Source organism: Leucoraja erinacea, chromosome 17 (assembly GCF_028641065.1).
Source record: "Leucoraja erinacea ecotype New England chromosome 17, Leri_hhj_1, whole genome shotgun sequence".
Taxonomy (NCBI): Eukaryota; Metazoa; Chordata; class Chondrichthyes; order Rajiformes; family Rajidae; genus Leucoraja; species Leucoraja erinaceus.
Genome location: NC_073393.1, coordinates 38,299,463 through 38,317,726, shown reverse-complemented (window position 1 = coordinate 38,317,726; position 18,264 = coordinate 38,299,463). Strand labels below are relative to the sequence as shown.

Genomic DNA, 18,264 nt, shown 5'->3' with positions numbered 1-18,264 from the left:
ATATCTTCAATGTAAACCAGAATCTCGAATTCCTTCCTATACTAATGTTGAACCCTACTTATAACACAAAGTGCTGGAGTAACTCAATGGTAGCATTTCTGGAGGATATACATAGGCAACATTTTGGGTCAGGACCCTTTTTCAGCCGTTCTACAACACCATATCCAACCAAGTGATTCATACACCGGCTATATACAGAGACATTTGCATTTACCTGACTTGGACATCTTTAATGTTGCAGACTCCAGCATCAGCAGAAATTTAGATTAATGCAGCAAAACGTTCCACAATATTTTAATGGTACAAAGAATGACACCAAGCCATGTGAGTGCTTATTTGGGTAGATGAATGCTTGGTAAAAGAATATGGTTTTTAGGAATGTTCCAATGGATATAATTGTAGTCAAATTTGGGGCCACAATTTCAGGTGTTCAGAACTCGACTGCATCATTAGTGAAGCATTTAAATCTGAAAAAAAATGAGTCTAGAATTGGAGAGTTGCGAATTCAAGGGTTCAAATAGTACAAAGGCTGGAAACAATTAAACACGAAAGTTGCTGGAAACCTCACATCGTCAGAAAGCAGGTGTAATTTTGGGTGAAATGTCCCTTCATCCTTCTAAATTCCGATGAGTACTGGTCCAGAGCCTTCAAACGCTCTTCATACGTTAACCCAATCATCCCCAAGATTATTTTTATATACCTTCTCTGGACTCTCTCCAAAGCCAGCACATCCTTCCTCAGAAATGGGGCCCAAAATATGCTCATAATATTCCAAACGTGGCATCACCAGCACCTGAAAAAACCTTTTATATTCTAGTCCTTTCGAAATGAATGCTAATGTTGCATTTTGTCTTCCTTACCAGTGACTCAACCTGCAACTTAACCTTTTTGGAATCTTGCACCAGCACTCTCAAGACCGTTTGCACCACTGATTTCTCAATCCTCTCACCATTTAGAAGACAGTCTGCACCTTTATTCCTTCTACCAAAGTGCATGGCCATACATTTTGCTACGGTGTATTTCATTTGCCATTTCCTTGCCCACTTTTTTTCTCAACACTATCTCGATATCGTCTGCAAACTTGGCCACAAAGCCATCAATTCCTTCTTCCAGATCTCAAACATATAATGTGAAAAGTAGCAGACGCAACATTGACCCCTGTGGAACACCACCGGTCATAGGCAGCTAACCAGAAAAAGACCATTTATTCCCTGACTAGGTAAACAAAAATACTGGAGAAACTCAGCGGGTAAGGCAGCATCTTTGGAGCGAAGGAAATAGGCGATGATTCGGGTCGAGACCCTTCATTATTTTCCTTCTGCCAGTCAGCCAATTTTCTATCCATGCCAGTAGCTAGCCTCTACTGATACCATCTACATGCAGAAGCTTGATGACCAAAGTTGAGGTGATGTGGTTTCAATGTTTACCCATTAATCGTGTAGATTAGTTCAACTTCTTCTTAATCAATCTCTCTTCCATCCTGTTTTCTGGTTTTGAAATTATTAATTAGGTCAATGATCAGATGACAAAAGCATGAGTACTAACTGTTACAGGAACATGGTGAGAAAGGGATACAACATACCTTCCGGAGGTTCCAGCAGGTGCCGCTGAGAAGATGACGCCGGATCATCACGGGTTAGAGGTGGAGCCTCGCGGGTCGGAGGTGGAGCGTTGTGGGTCGACGATGCCTGGGTCGGCGCCACAGAAATGCCCGGAGAGGACCGGTAGTGATAGTGGAGCACCCTCAGGGACCGCCCTGAGGGAAGGGTGATGGACAATGGAGGACCTGTGTGGGGGGACCGCCATGATGGAGGGGGGGGGGGGGGGGGGGGGGGAGAGCAAAGGGAGACCTGGCGGGAGGGAAGGAATTTGTAACTTTTTAAGCACCCTTTATGGCTGATAATTTGCATACCTTAGCAAGGTATGCAAGCAAATAATTTCATTGTGACTTGTCTCATGTGACAATAGGGTGATTTCACTAAAGGTCACTGGAGCGTAGATCCGCACCCACGTGACCAAAATTCTCAAGTGGAGGACACTCGCGTTTGCTCGCTGAATTTATCAAAAGTAAGTTAATAATGCCTTACTTTTGATGAATTTCAGCGAGCAAACGCGATAATTCCCGATATTTTGGACCTGTAAATATCCACGGCAAATGTCGGCTGTTCATTTCCGCCGGTTTTGCACCTTCAGTTCCCTCTTGAATTTACCTTACTTGCTATCTTTTTTTCCCCCTGTAAATCTAGGTAGCTGTGCCTCACGGTCACCCCGACTGGCACAGTAAATTGCAGCTCACAACCTCGCCGTTTTCTATGTTTTTAACGGGTGGGAAAATGCGTTTTTTCCCATCCACTAACATGTACCGAACCCTCGAGTGTCCTCCACTTGAGAATTTTGGTCACGTGGGTGCGGATCTACGCTCCAGTGACCTTTAGTGAAATCACCCTATAAAGAATTCAATTCAATCTCTGGAGAGAAGGAATAGGTGACGTTTTGGGTCGAGACTTCTTCAGACTAGAGATATGGATGGGCAAGACGTGAAAAAACAGATCAAAGCTGACGATCAAGGAAATGTAGAATGGGTCATTATTGGCTGAGGGGAAGCTGACAAAGAGGCATACAAACAGTAACATTAATCAGGAGGACGGTGAAACTAGTTGGAGAGATAGGAAGGGAGATGAACGGAGAGTGAGGAGATGCAAGGGTTACTTGAAGTTAGAGAATTCGATGCTCATACCGCTGGGCTGGAAGCTGCCCATGCGAAATATGAGGCGCTGTTCCTCCAATTTGCGTTGTCAATAGTCAATAGTCTATTTATTTGTCATTTGGACCCCTGGAGGTCCAAATGAAATGCCGTTTCTGCAGCCATACATTACACACAAATAGACCCCAGACACAACACAATTTGCGTTGGGCCTCACTCTGACCACAGGTAGATCATCAGGAGACCTGGGATGGGAATGGGGAGTGTGCAGGAAGGGACTGCAGATGCTGGTTTACACCGAGTAACTCAGCGGGGACCAGGCAGCATCTCTGGAGAGGAGGAATGGGTGACGTTTGGGGTCGAGAAGATCCTTCTTCAGACCCGGGGAGGTGGGATCACGTGGGGACGCCATCTTCCAGCCGAGGGCGACGATGAAGCGGGAAGAGCGGGCGGTGAGGCGGCGCAAGGAGCCGAGGCCGTGCCGAGCGGAGCGTGAGTGTGCTGGGGAGAGGGGTGGCCGGGAGACGGGGATGCGGAGGGAGGGAGGCGGGCGGGTCCGGTCGCCAGGCCAGGCGGCGGGGATCCGCTGGGGAATGGTTCCCCCGCCGTGGGCAGGTAGGCAGGCAGGCCGGCCGGCCCGGGGACAGGGTCTGCTCCCCTCATCATGTCGCTGATGCAACTAAATCGGGACATGGTTGTCAGGGTGGCTAAAGTTATCCCAGTGGTTGAAAGGGAGAAGTCTATCCCTGGTTGAAAGGGAGGGTCAGCGCTCTGATTCCGGGCGGTGAGTGCAGGAAAATACAAGGATTAAAACGCAGCAGACTGGGTCCCAGTCTTCATTGGAGTGAAGCAAATTGAGATAGCAATTCAGACATTGAGGTAACATTAACGTTTCAAACTTCTGTGAAAACATCTCGATTTGATTTGTCGACAACTGAGGAATATCGATTACATCTATGATTTTAAAAATACACCTCATATGAGAATGCAGTTTTTGCATCTACAAAGATGCTTCAAAAACCAGACACAAGCGAGATTCGACTCCCCTTTAATGTCTATCAATTATAACTTCAAGATTGAATTCCGATTTAAATTATACTCTGTCGAAAAGCGTGCTCCACTGCTTTAACTGTAGATGTATTTAAATTAAAAAAAAATGTTATGGTGCTTGGTTTCTTTCATATGGAGATGAAAACAAACTGATGCGTGCTAGGTAAATATGGAGCGATAAAGCAAGAAATAACAAGTTTAGGACAAGATAGTTCTGTCAACATATGATATAAGTTATGGTTGAATAGATTGGATTGGATTTCCTATTGTTTTTATGTTTTTTATGAATAGTTTGTTTAAAACCTGTACATTAATGTGTGTGTGTGTAGATAGATAGATAGATAGATAGATAGATAGATAGATAGATATCGATATATATATATATATATATATATATATATATATATATATATATACACACACATATACATATACTTAGGAACATTACTTTTGTCTTTGCACTATTAATGTGTGGGTGTGTGTGTGTGTATGTACACACACACAATGATAGTGCAAAGACAAAAATAATGTTCCCAAGTCTAGGTGGTTCAAAGCTTATTTGGAGGTTGTAGTGCTTAATAGTGTGATGGTTGTAGGGAAGAAGTTGTGTAACACTAGGGTAATATTTCACAATCTTTAATTGCCAGCTAGCAGTTTCCTCCTTTGTCCCCTCCCCTCATGAATTTATCAATCAGAAGGCACAAATGAATAGGGGATCTTTTACCTGAAATGATAACATTATTTCTCTTTCCACACTTGCTGCCAGCTCTGCAGCTGCTGGAACTCTGAAATATAAAAGCTTTCCCATTTTATTTATTTACCACACTGTTGGACCTATTCAACTAAGGGGAGTATCCAGCAAGAAAGGCAGCATCTGTGGAGGAAAATTGACGTACAAGACCCTCCTTCAGACTGATGGCGTAGGAGACAGAAAGGTGGGGCAAAACCTGGCAATTGACTGGTTGATACAGGTGAGGGGGTGGTGGATGTGATTGGCGATGGGTGGAGGTAGTGATCAAGACTCCGTTCCCTTTCCCCTGACACTCAGTCTGAAAAAGGGTCTCGATATGCAAAAAGTAACCATGATCAAGGAATCATACTTTCAGATATGGTAACATTTTTACTATTGCAGTTGCGTTATATATGTAGAAGCTGCTCCCAGGTTACAACGGGGTTTTGTAAATCAAACTGTTTATGTAAAAAATGAACTGAAGTAGTATATGGAGAAGATCACAGGAACAGTTGTGACGAGAGAGTAGGTAGGCGTGGGAAGAGCAACCTTCAGCCAACCTCATTGATTCAGTGAGTGAGTCTACTCGGCACTTCCAGCTCTGCTCGATTCGGCTCAACCTTTGATTGGTGCTCCTTGGTGGGACACGGGTGGTTGGTGGGGGGTGAGTGGGGAGAGAAGCCATGAGAAAATGGTCTGTTCTCGCCCAGCAGAAGGTACCTGCAGCCTCATAGCAGCTGGGAAATCCATCCCTGTAGAGCCAAACATTTATTCATATGTCTAGGTGTGCAGAAGTTGAGCATTCGTAATCTGGGGAGGATCAAGAGAGCTTATTGTCATGTGTCCAAGATAGGACAATGAAATTCTTGCTTGCTGCAGCACAACAGAATATTGTAAGTATAAATACAGAACAGTTCAGTTCAATATACACATAAATAAATAGATAAAGTGCAATGGGGCTGTTACGGTTCAGAGTCTGTTTGTTGGTGAGTTTAATAGCCTGATGGCTGTGGTGAAGAAGCTGTTCCTGAACCTGGATGTAACATATTTCAGGCTCCTGTACCTTCTACCCGATGGTAGCGGAGAGATGAGTGCGTGGCCAGGATGGTGTGGGTCCTTGCTGATGTTGGCAGCCTTTATGAGGCAGCGACAGCGATAGATCCCTTCGATGGTGGGGAGGTCAGAGCCGATGATGGACTGGGCAGTGGTCACAACTTTCTGCATTCTTTGATTAGTGGCAAGTGCATAATATGTGGAGCTTGCATATGTAAGTATAAAAATGCTTGCCATGAAATTGGATAATTATCTGCAGAAGCTCACCAGATCCAAGACTATGCATGTATAGAATATTATCAACAGAGTGAGGTCAGATCCTTTCATACTTGAGAATTATATGATCTTCAACAGTTGAAGATCCATGCCTTGCTTATCAAAAGTTTCATAACTTGTTTTTGTTTCACCGGACAAAGTGATGTATTCATTTTGAACGATTGAGATTATCAAACATGATAATACAGCAAACTTGGGATGTTGTGCTGGACTAGTAGATTTTGCAGATTGTTGGATGTTTGGTTAAATCCCCAACACTTTCTATGATGTCACTGAGTATTATAATAAATTCTCCTTCGATCCCAGTCATAGTTTTTGGGACCTGGTGAGACTCGGGTGGGATGGGTTGGCAGGAACCATTACTTGATGAGCCAAATGCAGAATCATTGGCATTTCCAAATAGCCATGAGGCATATTATAAGAATTGTACTACAGTACCTCAAAACATTTTAATTTGCCTTCCTTTTACATGTTACAAATTATTAGAATACTTTTCCTAGTGAATCAGATATGTTTTATGGGAGTATAGGAACCAGGGCCCCAGGGAGTTGGCAGGGAGCGGGCATACTGGTGCTTTTGTGACTCAGAATGGGTGCAAGACAAGCATGCCAAACCATTGAAATTCTTGAAAGGTCTACTGGTGGATTATTGAGGGTTTTACTGCTTAATACATTTTTTACATGGAATTTTCATCAACAAGGTTTAATATTGAAAACATATTGAAAACTATCATATGAGATTATGAATGTATGCTAATCTATCTGGAGTAATGTCCTGCATCAATCCATAACCTTAACTTGATTACTCACGAAAACTGCAGTGGGGTAAACCCTACTGTCTGTTAGTACCAAGGGTTGAGAAAATAAGGTGAAAAGAAAATATTAACAAACTAGCTTGGTGAGTGTTTAGATGAATATTTTCATGATACCATGACTATAACTCCAGTCTGAAGTTGTCCACCCGAAATGTCACCCATTCCTTCTCTCAGCCTGACCCGCTGAGTAATGGGCCTATCCCACTTAGGCGACTGCAGGAGACTTTGCGGTCGCCACATGTTCGCGGGTGATCGCCGGGGAGTCGCCTTCATGGTCGTGAGGAGTTCCCGCATTCTGGGAACTAGTCGCAGCCTCATTGTGGTCACCGCCAATTTTTCAACCTGTTGAAAAATTAGCGGCGACCAGAATGAAGCCGCCATGGAGAGTAGCGAGAATTCTCGATCCGTAGGTGGGTCGCCAGGAGGTCCTAGTGGGTTGCCAGGAGGTCGAAGGTTCTTGTAGGTTGTAGCTGGTGCTGACCAATGAATTTCATTGGCTCATTGGGGGGGGGGGAAAGAACGTAAGCATTAGTTTTCAGAACCAAGGATAACCGAGCGGTAATGTTAAATGTCCGCCGAGCTTCACAGCTGTGTATCTTAAAAATGCTCCCCCCCTTCTCCCCTCCTCTTTTAAAGGACTTACCGTACACTGTGCTTTAGCGGTCTTAAATACAGCGTCAACCTTCCTGTTCATTACGGTGTGTGTCTGTATCACCTTGGCTTTGCACCATGTGAATTTCATTCAGACAACGCTCCCCCCGCTTGCCCTGTCGCATGCCTGCATAACAGGCTGGTCAAGGAAGCGATGTGGTGTGTGTGCGTTCCACTCTGACAGTTGCCGTTCCAGTTGCTGGTTTTTCAGATGACTGCCGGAAACTTGACAGTCGATGGCAGTCACCTGAAAAATCGCCAAAGTGGCACAGGCCCATTACACCCGCTTTTTGTGTCTATCTTCGATTTAAACCCGCATCTGCAGTTCCTTTTTACACATTGCAACTCAAATGACAGGAAGGCCTAATTGACAAATATTTTGGATAAAATTAACAGCTCAGCAATACAGTCTCTGACAAAACATGCTACGTTTGCTGGAGTTGACAGCCCAGATAGTTAAGATTGCATAGTGAAAGCTGTGTAGGAATCTGATTGCATAATATAGAGTCAAATTGGTCCAATGCACAAATAAATGTGTTTGGCTAGTGGTTTTTAAGTTTACAAGGATAACTTGTGCATCTGCATTTTTTTTGTATAATTGTACTTTTTCCTCAGTTTTGGGAGGTGGGGTGGCTGTAAGAAAATGTACTTTTCATAGATTTTTCTCTTTTTCTGTTTTCTACCACAGGCGATGCAGTGAAACTGAAGGATTGGTACAGAACAACCATTTTGTGATTTGATTGTTTGAAGGTTTTCCTTTCTTAAACTTGAAGAATATTGAATAACTAATTCAACAGTTTAGAAAGCACCATCGAAATGCAAGAGTTGTCAATTTCGATTCTTCAGAAGATCCTGTAAATTGAGAACTGTTTGTGCAGTGGTGCTTCAATCTATAGGGATGGAGGAGTGTGTGAACAAAGAGGAAGCTGAAGTTGATGGAACCAAATCCACTAGTTGCCAAGGAAATGAAGAGGACTTTGGTAAGTTCATTTTAAAAGTACAGAAATAATAGGAACAGAGATTTCTGGACAACTGCTGGGCACATGGTAGATCGAGCAGCATCCTGGCAATAAAGAGCAGCGTCCTTTGGCAATAAAGTACAGATGGGCACAAGGGCGGAAAACCCGGGGGGAGGGGGGGGCAGGGGGGACAGTCCCCCCTCTGTTTTGAGAGGTGGGGGGCATCCCCCCCCCCCCCCAGTTTTTGTAATCCGGATTTTAAAACCCGGTGAAATCTCCGCTTTCCGCGAGACAGTGGGGGTGGGACTGCTGATCGAGGGTGCTGATTGGACGAGAGAGACGTTGGTCAGCAGGCAATGGGAGCGGGACATGATGATTTAGCGTGATCACTGGAGGAGGAAGGAGTGGGGGGGGGTGGGGTGGGATGGGACAGAGCATAGAGTGCGGTGATTGGAGCAGGGAGACGTGCCAAAACACTCTCGGCACAGACCTGCGCCTCATCCACTGCCAGGATCGATCCCGGCCGGGTCTCCGGGGCTGTCCCGTCCTCACCCGAGTGCACCCCCCCCCACGGGTGGCCAGAGAGGTCGGGAGTCAGACGCGAACGGTGCCCCCAGGCCCACAGCCAGCGCAGAGAAACAGCACTAAACCCAGCTCAACTCTGCCTGTCCCGCCAAGTTAACCTGCCTGGGCTTCAATTCAATTCAATTCAATTCAATTCAAATTCACTTTATTTCGTCCCCGAGGGGCAATTTAAAAAGGCGCATTACAGTAGCTTTTTAAAAAGGGACACAATCAACAAACATAAGCAGCACGCATACTGCACAATCAACCAGCACACGCATTTCACAGACACACTGCACAATCACACATCAACATTCAACACATAGCAATAGTTTTAAAATGCTTTCTAAGTGCTTCAATTAAAAAAGTGCATATAGAAGGTTATTTCATTTCATATGTTCATGAGTCAGTGATCAGCATTAAAAAGCTGGACAGCCCTGGGGATGAAGGTTGCCTTCCTCCTCTGTGTCCGGCAACCCGGACAGCGGAGTCTGCGTCCTGAGGGGAGCCACTCAAACTTAGGAAACAGGATGTGAGAGGGGTCCTGAAGAATCCTGCGTGTTAACTTTAAAGACTGGGCTTGCGGGAAATATGGCCAGCGCGGTGAAGCAACGCCGGTGTCCCGTCAATCCAGGCAGGGCTGTAGGTTAAACCGGTGGGACAGGCAGAGTTGAGCTATATTTAACGCTGGATTGAGCCTCCGAAGCCTCGCGCATGTATGTGTGTGTGCGCATGTGTGAGCGGTCGCTAAAAAATTGTGTGTCCCCCTGTCCCCCGGTCCCCTCCATATTTTGATAGTGATTTCCGTGCCTGGATGGGCATACAAAATTGGCATTGCTGTTTCCCCATTCGTGTAGGCTGCTGACATTCGCCAGGATCTCATACAGTTTGACTTCTTAGCAATGGGGAAGCGAAATCATTACCCAGCAAAATGTTTATATGCTGTATAGATAAATATAGATATATATATATATATTTTTATAAATATAGATATATTTTATGTGGAAGAATAAAAATGTGCAAGGCTGATGTCATTTTTATTCTGGAAGCAAGAAACAAGGAACTGCAATGCTGGTTTGAAAAAAAAAAAAGATACAAAATGCTGGAGTAACTCAACCAGTTAGGCAGCATCTCTGGAGAATATGGACAGGTGACAATTCGGATCTGAAGAAGGGTCCAGACCCGAATCGTTACCTATCCATGTTCTCCAGAGATGCTCCCGAACCCGCTGATTTCCTTCAAAAGTTTGTGTTTTTCTTTTTTGTTCTGTTGGATCTTGACTTTTAAAATGATCATGCAATTTCAACGTTAATGAACATTTTTTAAATAATATTTTATAATATAGATTTTTTGTAAATATATTTTGTATGAGATCTTCATACCAGTTTCTAATTTTCATATTTCTTTCAAGTGAATTGTAGTGCTGCAGCACAGTATTCAGAAGAGGAATTGTTGCCTAAAGAATCAAAAGATCATCTTTCACCCACTAGTAGATTGGTGACAGCACTAAATACACAGTCTGAGGATAGCCAGGTAAAGTTTACACCTCACAGTTTTGTAAACAAATATTTTATGCACTCTTTCTCCTCTTTTCATCTTCAAAACATAATTGAGTTGGTTTGCATATAGTTCTGCAGTCAAGAACTATATGCAAATATAGTTTTAACCTGTAGTTTTAACTTGAGTAGCAAATGTTTAACCTATAGTTTTAACCTGAGTAGCAAATGTCACCAAACATCTTGGTCATGTTGAATGAGTAAACAAATGGATGGCCCACAGAGTGTAATGTGAGTAAATGTGAGTTTATCCAATTTGGTGACACAAACCGGAAAGCATTTATTCTAAACTAGACTAAGTGGGACCTATTGGGTCCCAGTCACAGGGGAGGCCTTGTCCCCCAATCCAACTAATCCCCAATGCGATATTCCACCTGGGTGTGGGGGAGGGGGTGTGGTGTGGGAATGGGGGAAGAACGGGGGAGGGGTAAATGGGAGATGTGCGGGGGGTGGGGGGGTGGGGGAAGGGGGTGGTGTGGGGGGGGGGGGGGGGGGGGGGGGGGGGGGGGGAGGGACTCCACTATGCGGCCACCAACCTGCGGAACCACACAGCAGCTTACCCAACCACACAGCGGCTTTACCGACTCCACACAGCGGATTTTCCGACTCCACTCTTGTGGACTCAATCAGCATGGCTTGTTTACTCAACCCCGCCTCCGGGGATTTATTCTCCATGCGGGTGCCGGAAGGGGCATTTCCTTCATGGTGACTGTCAGGCGCGAAGACCAATCTGCTGATCTCATGATTTATTAAACTTTCATAATTATTCTCATATTTCACTCATCGGAAGTGGCTTGGAGCAGAGGAGAACAGTGAGTAAGGTGGTGAGTAAGGTAGCGATATGGGGTACCGTTTTTGCACAAATTTAATTACAACGCAGACCAGAAGTGGTCAAGATGAGAGTTTTAGTAATAGTATAGATGGTAACAGATTAGGCCGGAGGAGATGCAATGGGGCCTGGTGACTTTCTACACCAAATGATGAAAATAAGCATACACAATACTTATGAAGGCAAATTATATGTTGGGCTTCATAGCAAGAGAAATTGGGTACAGGAACAGGGATGTGTTAGAATCGATTACAGCTTTGGTGAAAACACACCGTGCTGTTGGTTCTATTCTGTCCTATTATCTCAAGTTGCTTGATGTCAAATCCTATGATGTCAAAACTGCCATGGGAAGTATTATTTATGTTTAAAAAAACAATGTATTTATTCTGCAAGTAATTAGATGAAGAATAAGATAATTGTTGGGTTTAATTTAAATTTTGATATATATATATATATATATATATATATATATATATATATATATACTAGACCAAGTGCAGACCCGTTGGGTCTGTTCCCCCAACGTGCGGTTGTGGGGGGGGGGGGAGGCGGCATGCAGCGTCACACACACTAACTATCCCCCCCCCCCCGCACTCACAGCTAATTACCCCCCTTGATATTATATGAATATTATTAATTTGCTCCTTTTACCCCATAACCACCCTATCTACTGACGCATAGCCCCCAACTTCCAGTCACATCTAGAGAGGGGGTAGAGAGTGAGGGCAGAGAGAGAAGGGGCAGAGACACAGAGAGAGAGGGGCAAGAGGGAGAGGGGGTGGCAAGGAGGAGAAGAGGGAGGGTGGGTGAGAGGGGAAAGGTGGAGGGGAGGAGAGAGAGAGAGGGTGAGGGGAGGGGAGGGAGGGGGGGAGGAGGGGAGGGGAAGGGAGAGAGGGGGGGAGCAGGGAGGGGAGGGGGAAGGGGGGCAGGGAGGGTGTGGGGTGGAGGGGGGGGGGTTGTGTGGGGGAGGGGAGAGGGGGGGAGGGGAGGGACAGGGAGGGGGAGGGGGGAGGAGTGGGAGAAAAAGAGGGGGAGAGGAGGAGGGGGTGTGCTGAGAGGGGGGGGGTGAGGGAGGGGAGGGGAGAGGAGGGGGGAGGGGGGGGGGAGGGAAGGGGGTAGGGGTGTGTGGAGGGGAGGAGGGTTTAGGGGGAGGGACGGTGGGGGGAGGGGATGGAAGGGGAGGACGGGGAGAAAAAAGAGGGGAGTGGAGAGGAGAGGGGGGGAGGAGGGGGGGGGAGAGGGGGGGGGAGGGGGGGGGGGGGGAGGAGGGGGGGGGGGGGGGGGGGGGAGAGAGTGCCTTTTTATTTCAACCCAAACCCCCCAAACAACCAGTTGCAGGCAGTGCTTTTTTACTTTAACCATGTTTTCATTTTCAAACCACATTAAGGGTACTTACTCACAGTTGTGTGGACATGTGTTCAGTGTTATTCACAGCTCAGAGAAACGTGACCCTCTGCCTTCCTCCAGCTTGCAGACTAATTGAGGCACACCACTTCCTGGTTTTATAGTCCATCCCCCCCTGCCGCCAGCGGGGGCAGCAGAGAGAATGGGGAATTTTGTAAAATCATTAATATCTCTGTCATTTTTCATCGACTGGAAAAATCCTCGGCACACATGCGGCGGAGGGGGGCTCTGAGAGAGGTGGCCAAAAATGACGGCCGTAGGTGGTGGCGTTCTCTCAGAAATCGCAGCACAGATCGCCAAAACCGGTCAAGAACAGACTTTTAGTGATATAGAAGATAGATAGATGCCTGTCATGCTGAGTTATTCCAGCATTTTGTGTATCTTCAGTGTGAACCAGCATCGGCAGTTCCTTCCAACACATATTTACATTTAGGGTGAGTTTGCAAAGTCTAAGTCTTGGGAACTGTTAAACGGTTAAAATTTAAGAATTGTTAAATATAAAATTTACGAGTGGAGGCTAAAACAAAACTTGATTTATAAATTCTTGCTTTGATAATTCCAGCAACATGCCGGCGTCGGAGATACCAAAGGGTTCATTTGCAGTGCCTGTGGCTGTACATTGAGTTGCATTAGTTCATTGGATAAGCACATGTGGATCCATGATGGTGAAAAACCATACCACTGTGCAGTGTGTGGCCAGTTATTCACAACAAAGGACAACATGGACAGGTCAGTTATCTATTTTAATATCAGTCCATTTAAAAATGTGATCTACCATGATAGCATCATTGTTTGGATGTTAGCATTGCTTATTTATTTAGTTTTTAGGTGTTTTGATTTTAAAATATTTGAAGTTTTATATTTTTAATAGTCTTGGATTACCTGTGTTTTATGACCCGTTGTACAAATGTCTGGTCCTGCCATGTCTATTTTATAATTCTAAATTCCATTGCTTGAGGATATTTCCCTGTCCACTAAGATTACAGTTGCCTGTTTTTCATTGCTATTAGATGGGCATCCCTTTGTTATTCTGGAAGCGTGGGGAGCTTAGTTCCCTTGGTTCCTTAAGCTTTTCTTTTGTAAGAATTCATCCTAGCTGACTTTTGGGATATTGAGTGAGAGTGGAAAACCACTAGCCATTAGCCTCACTGTTTTGCTGAACACTCTGCAAAATGACACTTCAGGTTGTTTCTACCTTTCACAACTCTGTATCCTAAGCCCCTTTCCTGGCCCTTCATTCTTCCATTGCTTGATCCAGCTGCTACGGTCAGGCAAACGCCTCCGTTGCCATGCTGTGAGAACAGAGAGGTTGAGAAGGAGTTTCTTCCCAGGGGCCATTAGGACTGTAAACTCCTATCTCACCAGGGACTAACTTTATTTGTACCACTATTGCTTTTTTTTAAATTGCTGTTTTTCCCCTTTTTCCTTCTGCCCACATTATTTAATATGTAAAATAATATGTAATTCTGTTCCATTCTGTTTGTAGTTTGTTTGATTGTTTGTTTGTTTGTCTTTTTGCACAAAGTCCGCGAACATTGCCACTTTTCATTTCACTGCACATCTCGTATGTGTATATGATGAATAAACTTGACTTGTCTTGTTCTCTCTATTTATGGCACTGGCTGTTCACCAATTTCTAGAAACCCAAGGTAACCTGCACCAATGTTGGTGATTTTTCCGTGCTGCTTTGTGTAAAGTTCCCAGTTCTCCAACACGTCCTTTCCAATGTTTCTCGCTTCCATGCCCAAGCGTCAAATGTGCTCCTTTCTTTCCTTGGCTGAAGAATCCAACCCACTATGGTTTCAGGCTGTGATTTTACCCACTTCTAGAACTTTTATCCTCAATTATCGTCTCACTCTGATCATTGTCTTCTTGTTGGTTTATGAAGTAACTTAACCTTCAAATGTTTTTGAACATTCGCGGTGCATGTGTAAAGGACGAGCTGCTACATTCTCACTGATTTCACTTTCTGATCTTAAATTTACAGTCTGAAGTTGCCTGATGGAAAATCAGTAATAAAAGATAACATTGAGAGATGTTTTATTTCTGAAGATCCAGAATCATTTTGGAATACTATGGTAGTTGCAGGGATGCTGTTTGTCTGTGAAACCTGTGTGGAAGCCCAAGAGACCTCGGTTCATAAGTGGATGGTCCGTAGACAAAATGAGCCTTTGCATGCTCGTTTGCAAAGACTGGAGCGTGAAAGGACTGCAAAAAGATATAGACGAGCTAACGAATCTGCAGGTGAAAGAGAAATACGGAGACTGAGAGATCGAGAGGCTAAACGACTGCAGAGAATGCATGAGTCTGAAGATCAGAGGGCAAGAAGGTTACAACGTGACCGGGAGGCTACGAGAATGAAAAGAGCTAATGAGACTCCAGAAAAACGACAGGCACGACTTGTGCGAGAAAGGGAAGCAAGACGGATAAGGCAAAGTTTACAGAAAATAGATCCTGATCTATCAGTTCATATTTCTTAGTGGCCCACATCAGCTCAATTCCTTCCAGCTTCATGTACCTCTTCCTGATACGGAAAATGAAGATAAAGATGTGCAACTGGGGCTTTATATTTGTTCTGAAATGATGCATCTAGAATACGTTCCTTCAGTTTAACAACTGCCCGAATCATCATGTAATTTGGATCGGATGGACAGCAATATAGATACAGGATGGAAACAAAGTAAAGGACACAAAATTAAGATGATTTCCATAATGGTAAATTGACATAATTGCATAAAACTTTAAAATACACTTTTGAGATGGTGATCTCAAGTTCAATGGTTTTGTTACTTTATTTAATTCTAAACCGGAATTATATGAACCATTCTTCGTGCGTTAAGTTATTTCAGTGCGCTTTCAAATGAATGTTGTGCTGAATTCTTCTATGTTATTTGGACTTTGGCTAGATTTTTTAAAATCACAAACAAGATGAAGTTATTGATCCTAAATATTATCTACTTCTGAATCCAACAATGCTGCTGCACTTAGCAAACGTTTTTTATTTTCTTTTGGGCAAATAAGATTTCCCTTTTGAAGCAAACAATGGATATCCTCATACCACAAGTACCATTTTCTTGTAATGGACTACTGTAATTTACTGACAATGAAAATCATGACAGGCTTGCTCAATCTCTGCTGGTATTAATAATGCAATTCAGCTTTCAATTTGATGAAGTGCTTATGAAAATCAATCCAAGTGTTTGTGGAAGCATCATCTTAATATTCATAATATAAAATGCAGGTCAGGCAGCATGCTGCAGTTCCTTTTTTATTACATCTCAATATTAATTCTACGTACAATACTTGTAATCATACGCACTAATTCACAAGGCTAAAATATATTTTGTGGATCCTGGGTTTCTTGATCCTGTACATGAAACTTATTTCTTGACCTGAAAAATTATGACCAAAATGGTTTGATATTTGATGCTCAATCATGGTATTGACAGGTTGAGCCCATCATTAAACAAAAATAATTATATTATTTAGTAATATCTTTGTAAATGTTCATTTAAAAGTGTTTAAAAGTAATGGACTTAATTTGCTCATTGAGTAATATTTGTAATACTGTGGTTTACTTGATCAAAAAATCGAATCCAGTAGTGTTCTTATTAATATGGAATGGCTGATACTGTGTCCAAATATATCCACACGATTCATATTTTATGAATCACTTTGGAATAGGAATATTCATTCATTTGGCTGGGTACATGCACACTTCACCATACGTTGCCAAAAAACATTAACATGCAAGTTAAAGGCTGCTGGAAATGCTTGGGCTTCCAAATAAGTAAACGTCAACTTGCCCTAAACATGTAAAATGCAGCAATGGAATTGATTTCCTCTAGGGACTGTGCAATTAAGGCTTTAGTTTGTTTGCAATGTTCTACCAGTGGCATCAGCATTGATGTATTGAACACAAACTATCAATAAAACAAATTGCAGCTATCATTAGGCTAGCCTATCCTGCTAATTAGTTAGATGTGGCCCTTGTGGCTAAAGGGATCAGGGGGTATGGAGAGAAGACAAGGATGGGATACTGAGTTGGATGATCAGCCATGATCATATTGAATGGCGGTGCAGGCTCGAAGGGCTGAATGGCCTACTCCTGCACCTATTTTCTATGTTTCTAATGAATGGTAATATTCAAAGTACATTTCTTCACATGAACCAACACTGAACTCCCTCAATAGCAATAATGTCATTCCTCAAATTAGGAGACCAATATTGCACACAATACTCCAGGTGCAGTCTCACCAGGGCCCTGTACAACTGCAGTAGGACTTCCTTGCTCTTAAACTCAAACCCACTCGCAATGAAGGCCAACATGCCATTAGCTTTCTTCACTATGTGAATCTATGGAATTCATTTACACAGATGGCTGTGGAAGCCAAGACATGAGGTAATTGAGAGGTTCTTGATTAGTACGGGTAATTACTGGTTGGATCATAGCCAATTCTGCATCATGTCTTTGATCTAACTGATGCTGGAAGAAAATGATAAGGAGCCCTTCGGAAAACACTTTCTGTTCCTTCATACAGCAAAACCATGCATGTCCTCAGCAATGGGCAGTTCACTCAGTGGTGCCCTATTGAATAGGTAACTCCTACAAGACAATGAGCTGTGTCCTGTTTGACAATAGACAATAGGTGCAGGAGTAGGCCATTCAGCCCTTCAAGCACCGCCATTCAATGTGATCATGTCTGATCATCCCCAATCAGTGCCCCGTTCCTGCCTTCTCCCCATATCCCCTGACTCTGCTATCTTTAAGAGCCCTATCTAGCTCTCTCTTGAAAGTTTCCAGAGAACCGGCCTCCACCGCCTTCTGAGGCAGAGAATTCCACAGACTCACAACTCTCATGTGAAAAAGTGTTTGCTCATCTCCGTTCTAAATGGTTTACCCCTTCTTAAACTGTGGCCCCTGGTTCTGGACTCGCCCAACATCAGGAACATGTTTCCTGCCTCTAGCGTGTCCAAACCCTTAATAATGTTATGTTTCAATAAGATTCCCTCTCATCCCTCTAAATCCCAGAGTATACAAGCCCAGCCACTCCATTCTCTCAGCATATGCCGGGAATTAACCTTGTGAACCTACGCTGCAGTCCCACAATGGCAAGAATAGCTCAAATTTGCAGGGCAAAATTGCGCACAATACTCCAGGTGTGATCTCACTAGGGCCCTGTACAACTGCAGATGGACCTCTTTGCTCCTAAACTCAACTCCTCTTGTTATGAAGGCCAACATGCCATTCGCTTTCCTCACTGCCTGCTATACCTACATGCTTACTTTCATTGGCTGATGAACAAGGACCCCAGATCCCATTGTACTTCCCCTTTTCCCAACTTGACACCATTTAGATAATAATCTGCCTTCCTGTTTTTGCTACCAAAGTGGATAACCTCACATTTATCCACATTAAACTGCATCTGCCAAAGTTGACTGGAAAGATACCCTAGCAGGGATGACAGTGGAACCACAATGACAGGTATTTCTGCAAATAATACAGAAGGTGCAGGATCGACTCATTCCAATGAGGAAGAAAGATTCCAATGGGAGTAAGGGGCGAATGTGGCTGACAAGGGACGTCAGGGATAGTATAACAAAAGAGAAGTACAACATAGCAAAGATGAGTGGGAAGCCAGAGGATTGGGTAAATGTTTAAAGAGCAACAGAA

The 18,264-nt window shown here is 43.9% G+C and overlaps 1 protein-coding gene across 3 annotated transcripts; it reads left to right on the top strand.

The window, feature by feature from the left end:
• Positions 1-3,018: 3,018 nt before the first annotated feature.
• On the top strand, positions 3,019-15,948 carry znf821 (zinc finger protein 821). Of its 3 annotated transcripts, XM_055648994.1 has the most exons (6): positions 3,019-3,196; positions 5,538-5,751; positions 7,967-8,258; positions 10,213-10,334; positions 13,153-13,319; positions 14,578-15,948. In XM_055648994.1, exons 3-6 carry the CDS (start codon positions 8,177-8,179, stop codon positions 15,068-15,070), a joined length of 864 nt encoding a protein of 287 aa, XP_055504969.1. In that variant the 5' UTR covers positions 3,019-3,196; positions 5,538-5,751; positions 7,967-8,176; the 3' UTR covers positions 15,071-15,948. The 3 variants fall into 3 exon arrangements, with proteins under 3 accessions (XP_055504969.1, XP_055504970.1, XP_055504971.1); XM_055648995.1 differs by lacking the exon at positions 5,538-5,751; XM_055648996.1 differs by lacking the exons at positions 3,019-3,196; positions 5,538-5,751 and adding an exon at positions 3,348-3,583.
• The last annotated feature ends 2,316 nt before the right edge of the window (positions 15,949-18,264 follow it).

Coding starts and splice junctions, on each gene's coding strand:
- znf821 (XM_055648995.1), top strand. CDS start 8,177: ATGGAGGAGTGTGTGAACAAAGAGGAAGCTGAAGTTGATGGAACCAAA. Junction 8,259..10,212: donor AGGAAATGAAGAGGACTTTG/GTAAGTTCATTT, acceptor ATTTCTTTCAAG/TGAATTGTAGTGCTGCAGCA. Junction 13,320..14,577: donor ACAAAGGACAACATGGACAG/GTCAGTTATCTA, acceptor TTAAATTTACAG/TCTGAAGTTGCCTGATGGAA.